The 21,882-nt window shown below is 39.4% G+C and overlaps 1 protein-coding gene across 3 annotated transcripts in view; it reads left to right on the top strand.

Annotated features, from left to right (window-relative positions):
* Positions 1-1,274: 1,274 nt before the first annotated feature.
* The window catches only part of SKIL (SKI like proto-oncogene), a 33,088-nt gene continuing 12,480 nt past the window's right edge, over positions 1,275-21,882 (top strand). The window contains exons 1-3 of one of the 3 annotated variants that reach the window (XM_027111939.1): positions 1,275-2,454; positions 2,864-4,622; positions 16,345-16,442. In XM_027111939.1, coding sequence (XP_026967740.1) covers positions 3,525-4,622; positions 16,345-16,442 — 1,196 coding nt within the window. In that variant the 5' untranslated portion in view covers positions 1,275-2,454; positions 2,864-3,524. Of the gene's footprint in view, positions 2,459-2,863; positions 4,623-16,344; positions 16,443-21,882 lie in introns of all 3 variants that reach the window. The other 2 variants (XM_027111925.1, XM_027111935.1) reach the window with 2 other exon arrangements.

The following is a 21,882-nucleotide window of genomic DNA, read 5'->3' as shown; positions in this document are numbered from 1 at the left end:
CCGGAACACAGACCAGGGAGACCACTGTCCAGCCCCGAGGGTCACAGCCGAAAGCTCTTCAGTCGTCTCTTTCCTCGTCTCATCTCCTGATCGCTTCCAAAACAAAACCCCAAAGCCCTCAGGAAACACTGCAGAAACATGTAATTTCTAGCTCCCTTTTAGAACCGAGAGAGCAGTCTGGTGAGGGGGTGGGAGGAGGGAGTCCGAGAAGCAGAGACAAAAATGTTTTCTCTCTGTTTTGCCGGAACTTCGGCCAGCCCTCCGGCCCGGCCGGATGGCGGAGAAGGTCAGCCCCGGCAAGACGCCTGGGCGGAGGCCGCCCGGGCAAGGCGGGGGCCGCCGGTGTGGGGCGGAGCGCAGCGCCAGCAGCTGGCGGGGCGGCCCTCGGGCGGGGGGGCCCCGCAGGGGCGGGGGGCAGCCCCAGCGCGCAGGGCCCACACTGTGGGGGGTGCGAAACTGGGAGGCCGCCGCTCGGCTGCCTCCGGGGCGGGGCGGCCCAGCTGCGCCCCGCGGGGGGAGGGTCGCCCGTGCCTGACCTCGGGCGGCGGCGCTCGGCCGGGCGGGCCCTGCCTCCGCCCTGCCGGCTGCTGGGGTCGCGCACAGTGCACCGCGCGGCCGCCCTGCCCCCTCTCTCCGTGTCGTGCGGCGGCCGAGCGTCCAGGGCGCCCCCGGGTCTGGCCCGTCTCCACCGAGCAGCGGGTGGGGCGGGGGCGGGGCGGTGGCGGCCCCAGACAGCCGGCTGGGCGACTCGAGGAAGGAAGGAGGGAGGGCGGCGGTGGGGGTGGGGCGGGGAGGGAACATCCTGTCTGCGCCGGGTGCACCGCAGACAGCGCCGCGCGCCAGCCGCCCAGACGGCGCGCGGGGCTGGGAACGCCGGGCGCGCGCCTGGGGGGAGGGGCGCGCGCGCCAGGCGACGGGCCGGGGTAGCCCTCGGGAGCCACAATAGTCCATACGGCGCGCGCGTCCCCGAGGGGCTAGGAGCCGCGAGGCGGCGGCCGGCCCGCGGGCACGGTGCCGCTGCTGGCTCCGTTCCCCTCCCCCCCGTCCCTCCGCCCCTCCGCCCCTCCGCCCTCCCTCTGCCCCGGGCGGCCGGAGACGGCGGCGGCGTCTGCGGGAAGCCGTGTGTCTCCGCAGTGACGTGGGCGGGCCGAGGACTCGGTGACGTCAGAGGGCTGTGTGTAGCGATGTGTGTGGGGTTCGGAGCGGCGCCGGCACAGCCGAGGGGAGCGGGCGAGCGGCGGCGGCGGCGGCGGCGGCGGCTGGCACAGGTGCGGCCTCGGCTCGCTCGGGGGACGCGGCGGGAGGCAAGGGGCGCGCGGCCCCCGGGGCGCCCGACGGCAGCGCCGGGGGTAGTGGGGAGTTAACAAAGCTCATCGGGCTTCCTGGGGCGCGGAGGCCGGAGTCGGGGGTGCGGATGCGCGGGTCACGGGTGGGGTCGGAGCCCCGGGGCGTGGGGGCGCGGGGCGGGTGTCTCACGGCGTATCTTGTCTCGCTGATGCCGGGCGGTGGGCAGGGGCAGGGCGCTGCACTTGACCGGAGCCGTCGGGACCCCGGAGACCTGGGCGCCAGTCCCCGCCCCCCCGCCGCCTGTCTGTGCTGCGCGGGGATGCCCCGGGCTCGACCCGGTTGGTCGGCGCCCAGCGGCTGGGGGATCCCGGCTGGGCTCCCCACCCGCCCCTCTCTCTTCTGGTCCCGGGCGGGCGAGGGAGGTGCAGCCTTAGGGGTGCTGAGGTAACACCCGAGAACTTCCCGGGGAGAGGGTGCACGGGGGATTTCCAGTCTTCTCAGCGGCCCACTCAGCGGGGTGGTGTGGGGAGGGCCCTGGGGGTGTTCCGAGACCGCGGTGGGGTGCTCCTTTTCCTCCACTTCCCACGACCCCCTGGCACGCCCCGAGGCGTCCCGGGTCCCTTCCTCCCCACCGCCCCGCCGCCTCCTCGGGTTTGAGATGGGTGGGTGGCTTTGCGTGGGCCGAGGATTTCAGGGTTTGGGGGCTCCCCCATTCTAGGTCTCGCCTCCTCCCCTCTTCCTTGGCCAGCGTTGGCTGAGGTGTTCCTGTGGTGGGCGAAATCAGTACGTTGGCTAGTGGCCTTGGTCCTTAACCCTTTGGGTCTGTTTTAAGGTAAATTCCTCGCAGTTTGGGAGGCAAAAATTTCTATTTATTGGGATTCCTTTTGGAATTTCTCTCAAGAAGGAAGTGGAAGAAGAATCTTTTCTTTTTTTCCCTCTTCCTCCATTTGCATTCTTTGTGAGGTCTGTCTGCCTTGTGCTTTTTGTCCCGGATTAGTCTTGTTCAAGGATGGAGATTCCCAGGAGTGGAGTCTGTAGCTTTTGGCTTCCATTAAGCAAATTCTCTAACCCTTTAAAGGGAAAGTTAATTTTTGCTTACAGTCATTCCAGAAAAATAGCCTACGCTGACTAGATGGATTATGCACTTAAGATTGTAACTTACATATGGTAGGTATGTTAACTAGTATCTGATTTTTTTGGATGAAACTGGTGGGTTTTTTTTTTTTTAATTGAGAGATGAAGTAATAGGTGATTTTAGCTAAAATGGCATAACTGAGAAAACCTTTAGTACTGAGTTTTGGGTGAGATGATCTCTTTAAGGTTCTTCCTGTTCTGAGTAGGAGTAACCCTCTCCCTTTTGAGGGATATTATTGCAACCTTTACCCATTCTCCGAATTGCTTTCCTATTTAAATGAAGGTACTTCTAGTTAACTGGTATTAGATTTAAAGGAATCACTCAAGTGTCACCTTTGGTAAAGTGAACTCAGTTTAAGATTAAGAAACTATTTTCAAACTGACCCTTCGGGCTCTGGAGCAAATTCAAATGTAACTCTCCCCTAACCCCCTTCTCTTCCAGATTAATTAAAAGAAGAATGAACAGTAATCCTGAAGATAACTGGGCAGTTTTTCTTTAGGTTTCATTTTTAATTGTAGAAGTTCAAGTGGAGTCAGAGACTCTTCTTAACTGGTGTGAGGATTTATACAAGCCTTCATTTTGTCCACACAGACCAACAGATCATCATTTTTAGAGAAGATACTTTTTTTCCTCCTTTTTTGGTGTCCTTGGTGCCAAATACTAAATTTGGGTGCATAATTTTGACTCAAGTAATTGCATAAACTTTTTGCGTGTTGTGCTTAAAACCAAACCAAACTATTGCGTTGAACTTGGACATCTTGAATTGAGAGAACTGGTAACTTTATTTTAATACGTATATCTGAAGAACTTAGGAAAACAAAGGCTTCCTTGGAAGTGTGCCTCTTAAAATTATTTTCTGTGTTATTAGACAATAAGAAATTTTATAGCACTTGAAGTGAAATTATACTTGGAGTATAAGCAGAACCAAAACAAAGTTGCAAAATCTATTGAGTAGTTTAGGGAGATCTCTTTGGAAATTTAAATTTTCTGTTTGAATAAGTTACCATAAGTATTGGTATACATTGTGTTTCTCTCTTCAAATAAGCAACTAGTTAACAATGCAAATCTCAGACTTACTTATTTAACACAATAGTTTTTAGCAATGGAAAACCTACAGACAAATTTTTCCTTGGTTCAGGGCTCAAATAAAAAACTGAACGGGATGGGAGATGATGGCAGCCCTCCAGTGAAAAAAATGATGACAGACATTCATGCAAATGGAAAAATGATGGTAAACAAGATGCCAACTGTAAAGAAGGAACACTTGGACGACTATGAAGCGCCAATGGAAACTGATGAAGAGCATGTCAAGAGAACCTGTGCCTCTGTGCCTGAACCTTTACATTTAAATCCCAGTTTGAAACACACTTTGGCACAATTCCATTTAAGTAGCCAGAGCTCTCTGGGTGGACCAGCAGCATTTTCCGCTCGGTATTCCCAAGAAAGCATGTCACCTACTGTGTTTCTGCCTCTTCCATCTCCTCAAGTTCTTCCTGGTCCACTGCTCATCCCTTCTGATAGCTCGACAGAACTCACCCAGACTGTGTTGGAAGGGGAGTCTATTTCTTGTTTTCAGGTTGGAGGAGAAAAGAGACTCTGTTTGCCCCAAGTCCTAAATTCTGTTCTCAGAGAATTTTCACTCCAACAGATAAATACAGTATGTGATGAATTGTACATCTATTGTTCAAGGTGTACATCAGACCAGCTTCATATCTTAAAGGTCCTGGGAATACTTCCATTCAATGCCCCGTCCTGTGGGCTGATCACATTAACTGATGCACAAAGACTGTGTAATGCTTTATTGCGGCCACGCACTTTTCCTCAAAATGGTAGTATACTTCCTGCTAAGAACTCATTGGCCCAGTTGAAGGAAACTGGCAGTGCCTTTGAAGTGGAACATGAATGCTTAGGCAAATGTCAGGGTTTATTTGCACCCCAATTTTATGTTCAGCCAGATGCCCCGTGTATTCAGTGTCTGGAGTGCTGTGGAATGTTTGCGCCTCAGACATTTGTGATGCATTCTCACAGATCACCCGACAAAAGGACTTGCCACTGGGGCTTTGAATCAGCCAAATGGCATTGCTATCTTCACGTGAACCAAAAATACTTAGGGACACCTGAAGAAAAGAAACTGAAGGTAATTTTAGAAGAAATGAAGGAGAAATTTAGCATGAGAAATGGGAAGAGGAGTCAATCCAAGGCAAGTTTTTTTTTCTTAATAGCAATTTTGAATAACGGTAATGGTTTACTTTGAAATTAAAAGTCTATTTAGAATATAACTGTTAAACTATTACTGCTCATGCAACAACAGGAAAAACTCATCTAAATAATATGTTTGTATTACACGTTTTAGGCTATAAAGTGCTTTCCTGTATGTGTTCTCATTTGATCTTCCAAACAACCTACTGAGAGAAGTGGGATTATTCCCATTTTACAGATAAAGAGAATGAGGCTCAGAGAGATCAAGTGGCTTTCCCAAGATTATATAGCCAGGGAGTGGAGGATCTGGGGCTTCTTTTTCAAGCCATGTCCTTGTTTTCACACATCTTGCTTTTTGATGACTAAATCAGTTGTTTTCCTAGGACTCAAGATAATTTACACTTTGGTGTTATCTCTATTTGCAAATGATATAATAGGTAGCCCATACAACTCTGGTGGTGGGCTCCAAACAGCGTTTTTTCAAAGGTGTATTTAGGATTTCTGACATTGTTTCTGTAATTGAATATTCAGACTTGATCAGTACTGGAGACAAATGCAAATGACAGATTTATCTGAAAATTTCTTGATTCTAGTCACCAAGAATTTTTTTTAAAGAGAGGAATAATTAAAAAAATTATGGCAGCTAGAATAAAGATGATTTTATTTTTTAAATTAAAAAAAATTATTTTATTTATTTATTTTTGGCTGCATTGGGTCTTCATTGCTGCACTCAGGCTTTCTCTAGTTGCAGCGAGCGGAGGCTACTCTTCCTTGCGGTGCACAGGCTTATCATTGCAGTTGATTCTCTTGTTGCAGAGTGCGGGCTCTAGGTGCCCGGACTTCAGTAGTTGTGGTGCGTGGGCTCAGTAGTTGCGGTTCATGGGCTCTAGAGCGCAGGCTCAGTAGTTGTGGCTCACGGGCTTAGCTGCTCGGCGGCATGTAGGATCTTCCCGGACCAGGGCTTGAATCTGTATCCCTGCATTGGCAGGCGGATTCTTAACCACTGCACCACCAGGGAAGCCCAACATTATTTTAGATTAAATAAACATTAATATAAAAACGTCTCAGCAAAGAGATTTTAAACTTATTTTCCCACTGCATTATCTGGTAGGCTACACTAGTTCATTCTAAGAGTTTGAATGGCTGGCTAATAGATAAGATTTAGGCTATTAAATATTCAGTTTGTTGATCTGGTTTTTAAATATTCGCCTACTCGATTAAAATCAGTATAATAGCTAACACTAAGTGTTTAAAATGTGGCAAGCATTGCTTTTGAACAGTTTTACACGTACAATTTTATTTGATTGGTACCACAAAAGATTGGCCGTGTTTCATCTTAAGAATCTAATATTTCCACTATTAATTAGTTTTTATTCCTTGAAATATCTCTGCCCTTTCTGCTTCACAGAAGTATTAAATGACTGAAGTTTATTTACAGCAAGATTAGAGCTTGGGCAAGAAACTTAAGGTTTCATGGCCTGTGCTTTAAACCTTTCAGGTTTTGAGGGAAATTTAGTTACAGTGTAGTTTTAAGACAGTGATTTGCTTCAGAAGCCCAATGAAGATAATTTCAGACTTGAATTCAGGGTAGTTTGCTACTTGCTGATTCCAAACCGGTCAGTACTTCTTGGAAATTCCTTGCCTGTGGCTACTAGGTAAGTTTATATTGTTTAACTGATTTTAAAGCAGAATTGACTTCAAGCCAGTTCTCACATTGTTGGACACGCTTACAGCTGGCTTGGTCCCACGCTGAAAATAGTGTTTAGAATTGTCTGTATTCTCAAAATGTGGAATGCCCCTTTTGACATTTATGATATCTTGCCCTAATGTAACTAGGACTCTCACATGTCCATAGGTGGCCACATTATTTGCCAGATATTCTTGGTCCAATCTTGGTTGCTCTGACGTAAGCATTTTGGGGATAAATTACTTTGCCTAATATTCCTGCTCTGTGTTTGTGAGAAAAAATATCTGAGAACCATGATAAAGGTTAAAAAAAAAAAGGTGATGAATTTACTTAACTGAAACTGAATGTGCTAGGGTTTGGTTAAAATTGAAACTGTCCTTCATCAGGATGTAGTCATTTATTGTCTCAGAATTTATTAATTTGAATTCAGTTTTTATTTGGGGAAGCCGTGAGATTTTTTTTCCCCATATTTTTACTATGTTATGTTTTGCAGTATTTGCCAGTGTTTCTGGTGTGTTCTGTTATTTTTTCCAATTTTATGTGAATTTTAAGCAATTTAAGGGAATTTGAAAATTTCCAGTAATCAAACCTTTAAGAAAGAAGTGTTTGGGGAGTTCATGTGTAGTAATACATGCTTGCCACTTCACATTTTGAAAATTTACTCCTCAAAACTTGGCGAAGTAGTTCTCTTTTGAAGTTGAGATGAGAAACCGGTGGGTTCAGATGGGTCACATGCTTCTGGTTGTATAACTGGTAAGTGGTAGAATCAGGAGTTGAATGCAGTTCTTCTGACTTCAAGTCTAGTAATTTTCACTACTTTTCCCAGAAGCAAACTCAGTAGCAGAAACTGAATTTTGAGAAACATTAACTTTTCTTATCAACTTACCTTAGTATAATGGTTCCTAAGCTCTCTGTTAACTTGTATGTAGACTAAGGTATTTTACTGGGAAGGGGTCACGGAGATAGTCCTTGGCTGGGGAACATTTTTCATTATCTTCTGTGAGTCAACTGAATTGGTTGCCCAACAAACCAAATACATCCAGAGGAAGCTCATTTAAAAAAGTCAAAACAGGATTTTTTTAAAAAAATTAAAGCATATGCTAAATATATTAACCTCTTATCTAAAGGTCCTTATGTTTAGTGTGAACACTGATGTAATTGGGTATGTTTAGTTAATGTAGTCAGAGTAGGTTTTTGAATTTTAAAAATCCCCTCAAACTCAGTAGGCAATTGTTTGAAATGTAGCAACTGTTGAATTATTTCTAAGGATGGAAATTATATTAGTGATGGTCACCAAACTATTTGCATAACTAAAAACTATATTTACTTTGCATAGTTAGGAGCTATATTTAGATGGGAGAAATAAGTGGTAGAAGGTCAGTGTTCTAAGTGAAGAGCTGACTATTCTTTGCAGACACCAGAGGTATAGTATTTTGAACTCTTTCTCACTCAGGTCACCACAAGAAATAATACTTGATTTTTAGATTTGCCTAGGTTGCTTTGCAAAATGGTGTTATCAAAACTGTCTCTTCATATCATTTGAGTTTTTTATGTTTTTATTAGAAAAATGATTATTGTATTTTATAGTGCACAAACATATGGAAGAATATCATATTCTTGATTCTTTTCCATATCTCCAGTGGGTATTGTTTATTTGATCTAATTCTGATTTTGTTGAATCTTAGTTTCTATCTGTGGAAAAAAGGTTTGCCAAGCAAACTGATCATTTGTAAGTAAAATTTGAAGGGTGATGTTTCCTTGAGATTATTTTCAAGCACATTAGAAAAACCTATTTGTAGTCAACTGATAAGATCATTATAGGTGATTCTTTGCTGTTACAGCATGTGGCTGACATTCTCCAGTTCACTAAGTAAAGATGGTTTATGCCTTTATAAATTTTTAGGGGTTAAAATTTAGATTTCTAACATTTAGACTTGAGTACTGTTAGGTAAGTAAAATAATACAGTTCTTACTTTGCTTAGGGAAAAAATCCTATGGATTATCTGTGATGCAATAGATTACCTAAAGATATCAACTTAAAAGTTTTCCTCTTAAAGCCTATTAATTAAACATTTCACTTTTTTTAGTTTTGCATTTTTCTTACAGTTCATTTCTGCGAGGTCATTGGCAATAATGATAATCCTCCAAAAAATTTCTCCCCTCTTGTAAGCTATTATACTTCTGTTTAGGAAGTGTGTTTCTTAGTACCAACCTAAGTGAGGTAAAGAAATACACTAGAGAGGATGGGTAACTTGCAGAGTAGTGTTGGGACAAAATGTGTACCAGTAATAATTGTGATAGATTTGATGGTAATTTGTTACATCAGAGGCAGAGTTTGCATTTTATGATTAGCATAAATTTTTATTAAGTGGCTATAAGGTCAGAATCAAATGAAGTATTTGTGCTCATATAAGGGACGAGTATGAATATTTTTTTCTAACTTTATAAAATTAACAACTGTCTTAATGAGTTTTGAGACGATCTTTTTCCTGGTTTCCCAGAATTTAGTTTACTGCTTGGCAGGTCAAAGTTACTCAGTGAAAAAGAAAAAATTTTTTAAACTGAATAAATTTTGGGGAGACAATGCTCCATTGTATTTTAGAATATTGGGGATTTTTTTGGAAAAATTATGGTTTAACCCTTAATAAACTTATATAATTTGCAAATAAACTGTTGAATAAGACAACTGGTCAAATGAGAGAATGGATTTAAAAGTACTTTGGAAGTTGAGTCTAGAAATATCAGATGGTACTTCAAACTATTATTGAAATATTTACTAATATGTATTTCGGGATTTTTCCTTTCCCCAAACATTTTCTTGATTTATCTAGAATTATCTGAAGATATTTCAAAGTAAGATAACTGAGTGTTGGGCTCAGCTGTATCTCACTTTTAGTTGTTTGTACACAGTAATTATACTAGTTGGATATTTGTTTATTTATCAGAATGAAGTATGCAAGAAGAAAGTACAAAACACGTTTGTTATAAAATATAAGAAGGAAATTTCAGTGAAAACACATTTGTTATAAAAAATAAGGAAATTTCAGTGAAATCTTTAGAATGGCTTTGGGAATAGTGCCCCCTTATGGTTTAGGAAATATAGAGTCTATATTCATTTTATCATTAAAAAATTTTAATTTTTTAAACATTTTAAAATGTTAATATTTTAAAAAAGGCTTCTGATAAAACGCTTTATCCTTTTGGTCTGAGAAATGGGAAAAAATTAAGAAACTTCAAGGAAGAAAAGAAAAAGGATAGGCCTGAATCGGTACATAGTTAGCCAGTAGTGTTCTCATACCTATGCATATGTTATAATTTATACCACTTGGAGAACAAGGAAGAAAGCAAGAATTGGATTAATTTCAATGCCTTTAGAATTCTGGTAGTAGAGAGTGTGGAGCCAGAACTCAATTTGTTCAAGTAAAGAGGTAGAACTAGTTTGGGAATAGTTTTAGTAATGGCTTGAACCTTTATTTTGTCAATGCATAAAATTTGGTCTGTTGAGGTTTCATATACGTTACATGTACATTAAAATAATGTAAGGATTTTATTTGACTAAAAAGACATGAAGAATATATAATTTAAGGTGTGGTTTGGTTCCATCACTAAATAAAGTATTACAGCACCATGCTAGGCAGAAAGAGAAATGAATAGGAAAGATTTAAAGTTAGTTTAAAACTCATTTTGATTCCTAGACTTAGAAATGGGTCACAGAAATATGTATGTAAAGACTAGTTGGAGGCTCCCTAGGGCAGGAATTCATCTCGTAGTTTCTAAACCTAGAATGTGATGTATGCTTAACAAAAGTTTGGATGCAACTGAATGAAAAGTCTTAGTAGCCCTAGAAAGCTACCAGTGATTTTCAAGGAGGAAAAGAGTTTCGTTTTAAAGCGAAACAGCATTTTGTTTTTATTTGTGGTATTGAATTTATTTTGAGATTTCTAATAGCCTTAAAAGTGCCTATTTTGTTTATCTTATGGGGACAAGGAATACAAAAGTTAAAATTACTAAAGACCATTTTGGTACATAATACTACGGCTTTCCATTTTGAAAAAAAAAAAATTTTTTTTTTTTGAAAGCAATATAGGCCCATTAGAGTAAATCCTAAAAAAAGTACAAAGAAGAAAACAGAATTTCCTCATAATTTCACCATGGAGTGATAACCACCATTGGAATTTATTCCTTTACGTACATAATGCTTTGTAAATCTGTGCAAAAGCATCTGTAGAGTGCACAGGTTATTAACTTAAGACCTAATTGTTGAAATAATACATTTGGACAAACTTTAGGACATGTACTTAGAGCAGTGTTTATCAAATTGCAATTTGTCACCCATGCAGCCTTTCTCATCTGGGGTTCTATGAGAGGAGAATTAAGCCATAGAAAGGATGGTATATAGTACCTTTCTAAGTCCTTTGGAGAGAAGTTAATTTAATGCATACAGTGGAAGCTTTGCAGAGTTTGGGCTTAATTTTCTTGAGAACCTCAGTTGAGAAGGGTGAGGGGGATATCAAAAAAGTCAATTTACTGGGTCACCAGCATTTTAAACATACATGAAATAGAGTAAAATTTTAAAAAATGCAATATATTGCACATAGTAAAATTAACTAATTTACATTTTGATATTGTCAATTGACATTATTTGAAGGCCAAAATCTGAGATAATTTTTAAAAAGCATCTATGCTGAAATGGGATAGAAAAGCAAAGCCTAACATGTATATAGATTAAAACTTTTTTAAAAAATTAATTTATTTTTGGCTGCGTTGGATCTTTGTTGCTGGGCGCAGGCATTCTCTAGTTGCGGTGAGCGTGGGCTACTCTTCGTTGCAGTGCGCGGGCTTCTCATTGTGGTGGCTTCTCTTGTTGCAGAGGACGGGCTCTAGGCGTGCAGGCTTCAGTAGCTGTGGCTCGTGGGCTCTAGAGCACAGGCTCAGTAGTTGTGGCGCACGGGCTTAGTTGCTCCACGGCACGTGGGATCCTCCTGGACCAGGGCTTGAACCCGTGTGTCCTGCGTTGGCAGGCGGATTCTTAACCACTGCACCACCAGGGAAGCCCTAGATTAAAACTTTTTATAACAGATATTTTAGTGAAAAGATGTATATGACATGGAAGTTTTCAAATAATTGCAATATTAAGTGGATTGGACACCATAGAATTCCAGTGTAAAGAAATTATTTTTCAAGTTCCAGAAATTAACAGGATTTTTATCAGTTTGTTTCCTTTAAGTTTTTTTTAAAATAAATTTATTTATTTTTGGCTTCATTGGGTCTTCGTTGCTGCACACGGGCTTTCTCTAGTTGCGGCGAGTTCACAGTGTGCGGGCTTCTCATTGCAGTGGCTTGTCCTTGCGGAGCACGGGCTCTAGGCATGCGGGCTTCAGTAGTTGTGGCACACGGGCTCAGTAGTTGTGGCTTGTGGGCTCTAGAGTGCAGACTCAGTAGTTGTGGCTCATGGGCTTAGTTGCTCTACAGCATATGGGATCTTCCCGGACCAGGGCTCCAACCCTTGTCCCCTACATTGGCAGACGGATTCCTAACCACTGTGCCACCAGGGAAGCCCTGTTTCCTTTAAGTTTAAGGGAGGAATATCGTACTACTGACTTTTACATGGCTTTGTTTCCATGAAGGATTTAAGAAGAGAGTTGCACATTATAAGAATGTGACCTTGCTTTTCCTTTGAGAGTTTTTAAGCACTTTAAACCTAAAATTGGCTTTATGAGGTAGATATGATTCTGTAGTGTGGAGGAGCAACAGACATTGTGATTTCTGCAGATCCATCTTTGATAAGTTAGTGGAAGTGCTTAGACCTTATTGTTCCGGTTTTGCATTAGGTTGATTAATTCTAATAATTACAATGAAATGAGGCACAAAACTAAGCCTTAAAATCTCTTAAGTAGCTATTTGCTACCTTGTAACACTATTCCTGTTTCAGTTGTTGAAACACTCATTCACAGCCTGTTGGAAGTATTGAGAAAACCTGATCCTATTCTGAGAGATTCAGTTTCTTTCAGTAGGAGTTGTTGGCAGCTGTCTGGTAGGGTGTCTTTTGTGTCCTTCTGAAATCATTTATGGACCACTTGAATGTCTTAGTATTATACACAGTAAAAGGAACCTGGCAGGTATATTGGCTTTATAGCTAAGGAGTTGTTGCTTAACTATGTGTTTGGTCATGTGTTTACTAAGGTTGCTAACGATTTACGTTTGGCTTGTACAAAGTAATGTGTATTTAATATGCATTATCTTTTACTTTTTATGTAAGCACACCATTATAGGAGGATAGACTATGAAATTTATCAGTCTACTAGTCCTTCATATGCTTACTGGCTTATAAATACCAAAATGTAAACATTAATCTTTGTCTTTCTAAATTCTGTTTTAAAAAATATTTTCCACATATTTTAAAAAGATTTAATTCTGATTTTTTGAGGGGAATTTTTGAAATCCCATCAATACTTTGAGATATTGTCTTGATTTCTTTAGTTCATCAATGTTTGTCATTAGGACTTAAAGATCATAATATTAATCTGACACTGTAATTAGAAACTAAAGTGCCACCTCAAATCAAAGTTTATTATTGAAGATAAATCTGGGAATTTTAAAGCATTTTGATTTTTGTTTTTTGGGGGTTTTTTTTAGTGCAAATTGGCATGTTAGTATACAAAGGGTGCTGAGTGGGTGGAATTGCTTTTGTAACTAGAAAGTGGTGACAAATGCTTATTGGTCTTTTTGTAAATGAAATCAAGTTCTCTAAACTATTTGTCATTGTGAGGCTAATAAGCATGGTACCAAAATACAATGATTCTTTATTAGGAAACCTGATTATTAAAGGGTCATGTGTATATAACACAGTAAGTTGAAATTTAGAGAAACTTGCATAAAGCATTTCCTAATTTTTACTTATTTAAAGTTAACTTCTATACATTTTGGGCTTATTTAAATTTTGCTTTCATAGACGTTATTTGTTGTTTTACGACTTAGAGAAAGAACTTTTGGAATAAAATCATATGTCTGAAATTTTTCTTATATGTTTCAGATGAGGATGCCATCTGTTCATTTTGTGGTAGATAATTATGGGGAAGTTGGGCAATAGAAGTATTTTAAAATCTTAAGGCTCTAACTTAAGCTACTAAGTGATCTACTTCTCTTCTTTGCCAAGTAATGTAATGTATTCTATTTTAATGTTTAAGTACACGAAGGGAATGAAATTATTCTCATATTGAAAGGTAAAAGGAAAGGCAATAGATGTGTGTATCTTGGTGTCTCATTTTTATTCCTGATCAGTAGTAGCATTATTGCTGTGCCATTTAATTATATTGTTATTTTTTTTGAAGACCTAATTTGTATGTTGCCACAAATGCATAATAGATGAGAAAATCTGGCATGCCCGTGAATGTTCTGTTGTATAATATGTGCTTTTCATAATTGTTTTTAACATGCAGTTAGGATAATTTGTTATAAATGTGTTTATGGCTTACCACAGCATATTAGGTAAAATTAACTCCCAACATTTTATCATGGTTAGTGTTGTGCATTTCCCCATCATTTATATTATTTAATTTGTAGATCTGATCTCTCAAAATACAACCCAGAGACTTAGGATTGTTGGTACTTCATTGAACAGAAGGGTATTAAATGTGAAAGAGACTATCTTGTGAGTTTCCTGGTAGCAGATTAACCTTAAAAAAGGCTACCCTGGGAATTAATGAGCTACACTGTCATTCAGAATTCATTCAACAAATATTTACTGAGTCCCTACTACATGCCATGCGTGGTGCTAGGAACTGAAAATACAAAAGTGATTAAGACAGTACTTGACCTCAAGCTGCTGTTTAAGCAGAGGCGGAATAGCCACTCGTCAGGGATTTTGTATAGGGAGTTCAGACATTACCTAGAGGACTGCACTAGGTGATCTTTAAGGAAGGTTTTTTTTAATAACCCCTCCTCTGTGACTCTCTTCATGTGTTGGTGCAAGAATAGGAAACAAAATAAAGGTCAGAAACTAGAGAGGGATGGATGTTTAAATAGAAAGAATGTGCTAGCAGTTATTTAAGGTGGCATTTGAAGTTTAGAGACATCATGGAAACAAAGCTATACTGAGTTTGGATCATGAATAAAGGTAAAACTTATACAAATCAAGCTGTAGAGTTTTAAAATGAACTTGATCAAAATTGAATCAGATTTGAAGTCAAGATCTCTGGCTGAAGAAGTTTAGAATTTGTTATTCTGAAGATTTGACATTCCAGTTATCTGTAATAGAGGGAAAACTTTAAAATATATAAATCAATTTTAGTAATTTTAATGTAAAACATCTGGAAACAGTTGATTTCTTGGGCAGTACATCCAGAATTGTCTCAGATATAAAACTGATTTAAAGTGGAGCTTTCCATATTTTCTAAATAATGAGTTTAACAGATAACTTCTAAAAATGAAATTCTCGTTTAATTTGAGCCAATCTTATACGTCACTGATTTGTTAGAGTGAGCTTACCCCTGCTCATTAACACCTTTTTTATCACAGTGTTGGGGTGAAAAATGTTCTGCCTAAGTGAGTTTTCTAGATGATGAAACTACTCTTCTCAGCACTGTGTCTTTTTAAAAACTTTAACCTTTTTTTAAATGAATTCTAAAATGTCTTAAATAGTTTTCAGTCTTTCTAAATGGTATGTGTATGGTATATATATATGTATATGGTATACTATAAATGTAAGTATAAATATCGACTATAAGTATGTCATGTTGACTCAAGACTTCTTAAACATCAGTTACTCTGTTGTGATAAGGGTAGGGAACAATTGAGGTACATTAAATTATTTGCCCTGGCCTATGTGTGATAAAGCCCTCAGATTGTGTTGCTTTTTGAATCAGTTTTTGTGTTTGTGTCTTGTAATTCTCCTCTCTCCCTAGGCTGTCAGCTGGCACCTGGTATCTATCATTTAGTATTTCTGTTGCCAGCAGTCAGTTCCCTTTCTAATTTATGGTAGAACTAAGCTATAGGCTGAGAAACTGTGTAAACAAATGATTGATTTATTTTATAAATAAGCAGTTGCTTTTGCCCCAGATTCTGAACTTTAGAATACTTGATCAGGATTGTGAGGTTTAGAAACAAATTCTACTCTTACAGAGTCTAGAGGCCCTCACTGAATACTCACCTCTTAAGTCCTTTCGAAATGCTCTTCTTTTCGCTATAACCTTGTGCTCTTGTTAGTCTTTCAAATTCCTTGCCCAGTAATTCTTAACAAAACATTGATCTCCTACCAATATGTGTGTGTGTCGGGGGAGGGGAGACAAAATATAAAACAAACCAAATGAGGAAGTTAGTAACCACAGGTTATTTATTCTTTTCTATCTCAGTTTCTGAACCTCAGTTTTCTTAGTTGTAAAATGGAGATAATTATACCTACTTAATCAGGTATTCGTTAGAAATAAGCAGGATATAAAGTTCTTATCGTGAACTTTGAGGTGGCCAGTTACCTTCTCCTCTTACTTTATTTACAGGTAGAGTTCATCCTTCAGGGCTAAAAAGAACTTTTCATATTTATGAGAAAATGTGGTTTACTGATAAGTGTTAGCAGACACAGTGGTTTTAAAGTTTGGCAAAATATTGCTGTAGAATGTTATCTAATATAATATGCTAAGAAATACTATAGGGATGGGGGGGTATATTCTAGGTAATTGTAACAATGAGAAGAATCAGAACTTAGCAATGCTGCACATTTGCAGAGTACTATTATTTAAAATGGATTTTTAAAATAGATTCCATAAGTATGATATTTGATGAAATCATTCTGGTAGTCCATGTTAACATACATGCTAAAACTGTTCTTGTGATGGGACAGTTCATGTCTCTTTCCGTTTTAAGTGACTATACATGGTACTTTAAGGAAAGACTGCCTTATTAGAAGATGATTCTTAAATAACATAATTCTTTACTAGTCAGTGTTTTCCGGAGGCAGCCTATGGCTCTGTCAAGTAGATACATAAAATTACCCATCACATCCTCTTTCAATAAACTTTTCCCCTTCCACATTTTTCTACAGATGGATACACCACCAGGAATGGAATTACAGTCATGGTATCCAGTTATAAAGCAGGAAGGTGACCATGTTTCTCAGACACATTCATTTCTACACCCCAGGTGAGTGGGTATTGGCTCATTCATTCATTCATTCAACATCTATACATCAGGTACTATTCTAGGCCCTGGGAATTCATTTTATAGTTTCAGGGTTTTTTGCTAATCAATGAAATGAATTATAAATAGTGTTGAATATTTGAATTAACCTTTCCTGTGTGTTTCTATGGTTTTTTTTTTCCCCTAGAAATAGGTCATTTCTTTTTTGCCGTAAAGTGAAAAAAATGGAAGTTTTCTTTTTATTTCCTTACTTCCCTTCAACAAGTAAACCAACTCTTCAAGAGTGTGGTGTGCAACTTTGATATTTTATTTTATTTTTATTTATTATTATTATTTTTTTACATCTTTATTGGAGTGTAATTGCTTTACAATGGTGTGTTAGTTTCTGCTTTATAACAAAGTGAATCAGTTATACATATACATATGTTCCCATATCTCTTCCCTCTTGCGTCTCCCTCCCTCCCACCCTCCCTATCCCACCCCTCCAGGCGGTCACAAAGCACCGAGCTGATCTCCCTGTGCTATGCGGCTGCTTCCCACTAGCTATCTACCTTACGTTTGGTAGTGTATATATGTCCATGCCTCTCTCTCGCTTTGTCACAGCTCACCCTTCCCTCTCCCCATATCCTCAAGTCCGTTCTCTAGTATGTCTGTGTCTTTATTCCTGTCTTACCCCTAGGTTCTTCATGACATTTTAAAATTTTTCTTAAATTCCATATATATGTGTTAGCATACAGTATTTGTCTTTCTCTGTCTGACTTACTCCACTCTGTATGACAGACTCTAGGTCTATCCACCTCATTACAAGTAGCTCAATTTCGTTTCTTTTTATGGCTGAGTAATATCCCATTGTACATATGTGCCACATCTTCTTTATCCATTCATCCAATGATGGACACTTAGGTTGTTTCCACCTCTGGGCTATTGTAAATAGAGCTGCAATGAACATTTTGGTACATGACTCTTTTTGAATTATGGTTTTCTCAGGGTATATGCCCAGTAGTGGGATTGCTGGGTCATATGGTAGTTCTGTTTGTAGTTTTTTAAGGAACCTCCATACTGTTCTCCATAGTGGCTGTACCAATTCACATTCCCACCAGCAGTGCAAGAGTGTTCCCTTTTCTCCACACCCTCTCCAGCATTTATTGTTTCTAGATTTTTTGATGATGGCCATTCTGACTGGTGTGAGATGATATCTCATTGTAGTTTTGATTTGCATTTCTCTAATGATTAATGATGTTGAGCATTCTTTCATGTGTTTGTTGGCAGTCTGTATATCTTCTTTGGAGAAATGTCTATTTAGGTCTTCTGCCCATTTTTGGTTTGGGTTGTTTCTTTTTTTGTTATTGAGCTCCATGAGCTGCTTGTAAATTTTGGAAATTAATCCTTTGTCAGTTGCTTCATTAGCAAATATTTTCTCCCATTCTGAGGGTTGTCTTTCGGTCTTGTTTATGGTTTCCTTTGCTGTGCAAAAGCTTTGAAGTTTCATTAGGTCCCATTTGTTTATTTTTATTTCCATTTCTCTAGGAGGTGGGTCAAAAAGGATCTTGCTGTGATTTATGTCATAGAGTGTTCTGCGTGTGTTTTCCTCTAAGAGTTTTATAGTTTCTGGCCTTACATTTAGGTCTTTAATCCATTTTGAGCTTATTTTTGTATATGGTGTTAGGGAGTGATCTACTATTACATGTACCTGTCCAGTTTTCCCAGCACCACTTATTGAAGGGCTGTCCTTCCTCCACTGTACATTCCTGCCTCCTTTATCAAAGATAAGGTGACCACATGTGCGTGGGTTTATCTCTGGGCTTTCTATCCTGTTCCATTGATCTATATTTCTATTTTTGTGCCAGTACCATACTGTCTTGATTACTGTAGCTTTGTAGTATAGTCTGAAGTCAGGGAGCCTGATTCCTCCAGCTCCGTTTTTCGTTCTCAAGATTGCTTTGGCTATTCAGAGTCTTTTGTGTTTCCATACAAATTGTGAAATTTTTTGTTCTAGTTCTGTGAAAAATGCCAGTGGTAGTTTGATAGGGATTGCATTGAATCTGTAGATTGCTTTGGGCAGTAGAGTCATTTGCACAGCGTTGATTCTTCCAATCCAAGAACATGGTATATCTCTCCATCTATCTGTATCATCCTTAATTTCTTTCATCAGTGTCTTATAATTTTCTGCATACAGGTCTTTTGTCTCCTTAGGTAGGTTTATTCCTAGGTATTTTATTCTTTTTGTTGCAGTGGTAAATGGGAGTGTTTTCTTGATTTCACTTTCAGATTTTTCATCCTTAGTGTATAGGAATGCCAGAGATTTCTGTGCATTAATTTTGTATCCTGCTACTTTACCAAATTCATTGATTAGCTCTAGTAGTTTTCTGGTTGCATCTTTAGGATTCTCTATGTATAGTATCATGTCATCTGCAAACAGTGACAGCTTTACTTCTTCTTTTCCGATTTGGATTTCTTTTATTTTCCTTTTCTTCTCTGATTGCTGTGGCTAAAACTTCCAAAACTATGTTGAATAAGAGTGGTGAGAGTGGGCAACCTTGTCTTGTTCCTGATCTTAGTGGAAATGCTTTCAGTTTTTCACCATTGAGGATGATGTTGGCTGTGGGCCTTTATTATGTTGAGGAACGTTCCCTCTATGCCTATTTTCTGGAGGGTTTTTATCATAAATGGGTGTTGAATTTGTTTTTGCGGTACACGGGCCTCTCACTGTTGTGGCCTCTCCCGTTGCGGAGCACAGGCTCCGGATGCGCAGGCTCAGTGGCCATGGCTCATGGGCCCAGCCTCTACGCAGCACGTGGGATCCTCCCGGATCGGGGCACAAACCCGTGTTCCCTGCATCGGCAGGTGGACTCTCAACCACTGTGCCACCAGGGAAGCCCATGGGTGTTGTATTTTGTCGAAAGCTTTCTCTGCTTCTATTGAGATGACCGTATGGTTTTATCCTTCAATTTGTTAATATGGTGTATCACACTGATTGATTTGTGTGTATTGAAGAATCCTTGCATTCCTGGAATAAACCCCACTTGGTCATGGTGAATGATCCTTTTAATGTGCTGTTGGATTCTGTTTGCTAGTATTTTGTTAAGGATTTTTGCATCTATGTTCATCAGCGATACTGGCCTGTAGTTTTCTTTCTTTGTGACATCCTTGTCTGGTTTTGGTGTCAGGGTGATGGTGGCCTCGTAGAATGAGTTTGGGAGTGTTCCTCCCTCTGCTATATTTTGGAAGAGTTTGAGAAGGATAGGTGTTAGCGCTCTCTAAATGTTTGATAGAATTCACCTGTGAAGCCAACTGGTCCTGGGCTTTTGTTTGTTGGAAGATTTTTAATCACATTTTTAAATTGAGTGCTTGTGACTGGTCTGTTCATGTTTTCTATTTCTTCCTGATTCATTCTTGGCAGATTGTGCCTTTCTAAGAATTTGTCCATTTCTTCCATGTTGTCCATTTTATTGGCATAGAGTTGCTTGTAGTAATCTCTCATGATCTTTGTATTTCTGCAGTGTCAGTTGTTACTTCTCCTTTTTCATTTCTAATTCCATTGATTTGAGTCTTCTCGCTTTTTTTCTTGATGAGTCTGGCTAATGGTTTATCAATTTTGTTTATCTTCTCAAAGAACCAGTTTTTAGTTTTATTGATCTTTGCTATCATTTCCTTCACTTCTTTTTCATTTATTTATGATTTCTTTCCTTCTGCTAACTTTGGGGTGTTTTTGTTCTTCTTTCTCTAGTTGCTTTAGGTGCAGGGTTAGGTTGTTTATTCAAAATGTTTCCTGTTTCTTAAGGTAGGATTGTATTGCTATAAACTTCCATCTTAGAACTGCTTTTGCTGCATCCCATAGGTATTGGGTTGTTGTGTCTCCATTGTCATTAGTTTCTAGGTATTTTTTGATTTCCTCTTTGATTTCTTCAGTGATTGCTTCGTTATTAAGTACTGTATTGTTTAGCCTCCATGTGTTTGTAGTTTTTACAGATCTTTTCCTGTAATTGATATCTAGTCTCATAGCGTTGTGGTCGGAAAAGATACTTGATACAATTTCAATTTTCTTAAATTTACCAAGGCTTGATTTGTGACCCAAGATATGATCTATCCTGGTGAATGTCCCATGAGCACTTGAGAAAAATGTGTATTCTGTTGTTTCTGGATGGAATGTCCTATAAATATCAATTAAGTCCATCTTGTTTAATGTATCATTTAAAGCTTGTGTTTCCTTATTTATTTTCATTTTGGATGATCTGTCCGTTGGTGAAAGTGGGGTGTTAAAGTCCCCTACTATGAATGTGTTACTGTCAATTTCCCCTTTTATGGCTGTGAGTATTTGCCTTATTTATTGAGGTGCTCCTATGTTGGGTGCATAAATATTTACAATTGTTATATCTTCTTGGATCGATCCCTTGATCATTATGTAATGTCCTTCTTTGTCTCTTCTAATAGTCTTTATTTTAAAGTCTATTTTGTCTGATACGAGCATTGCTACTCCAGCTTTCTTTTGGTTTCCATTTGCATGAAATATCTTTTTCCATCCCCTTACTTTCAGTCTGTATGTGTCTCTAGGTCTGAAGTGGGTCTCTTGTAGACAGCATATATATGGGTCTTGTTTTGGTATCCATTCAGCCAGTCTGTGTCTTTTGGTGGGAGCATTTAATCCATTTACATTTAAGGTAATTATCGATATGTATGTTCCTATTCCCATTTTCTTAATTGTTTTGGGTTTGTTATTATAGGTCTTTTCCTTCTCTTGTGTTTCTTGCCTAGAGAAGATCCTTTAGCATTTGTTGTAAAGCTGGTTTGGTGGTGCTGAACTCTCAGCTTTTGCTTGTCTGTAAAGGTTTTAATTTCTCCATCAAATCTGAATGAGATCCTTGCTGGGTAGAGTAATCTTGGTTGTAGGTTTTTCTCCTTCATCACTTTAAATATGTCCTGCCAGTCCCTTCTGGCTTGCAGAGTTTCTGTTGAAAGATCAGCAGTTAACCTTATGGGGATTCCCTTGTGTGTTATTTGTTGTTTTTCCCTTGCTGCTTTTAATATGTTTTCTTTGTATTTAATTTTTGACAGTTTGATTAATATGTGTCTTGGCATGTTTCTCCTTGCATTTATCCTGTATGGGACTCTCTGTGCTTCCTGGACTTGCTTAACTATTTCCTTTACCATATTAGGGAAGTTTTCAACTATAATCTCTTCAAATATTTTCTCAGTCCCTTTCTTTTTCTCTTCTTCTTCTGGAACCCCTATAATTCGAATGTTGGTGCGTTTAATGTTGTCCGACAGGTCTCTGAGACTTTCCTCAGTTCTTCTCGTTCTTTTTTCTTTATTCCGCTCTGCAGTAGTTATTTCCACTATTTTATCTTCCAGGTCACTTATCTGTTTTTCTGCCTCAGTTATTCTGCTATTGATCCCTTCTAGAGTATTTTTAATTTCATTTATTGTGTTGTTCATCATTGCTTGT

This window comes from Aethalodelphis obliquidens, unplaced genomic scaffold (genome assembly GCF_003676395.1).
Source record: "Aethalodelphis obliquidens isolate GAN/ISIS:26980383/991018 unplaced genomic scaffold, ASM367639v1 scaffold1, whole genome shotgun sequence".
In the NCBI taxonomy this organism is placed as follows: Eukaryota; Metazoa; Chordata; class Mammalia; order Artiodactyla; family Delphinidae; genus Aethalodelphis; species Aethalodelphis obliquidens.
Note: the sequence above shows the minus strand (reverse complement) of the source record. Positions and strands in the feature narration are given on the sequence as shown.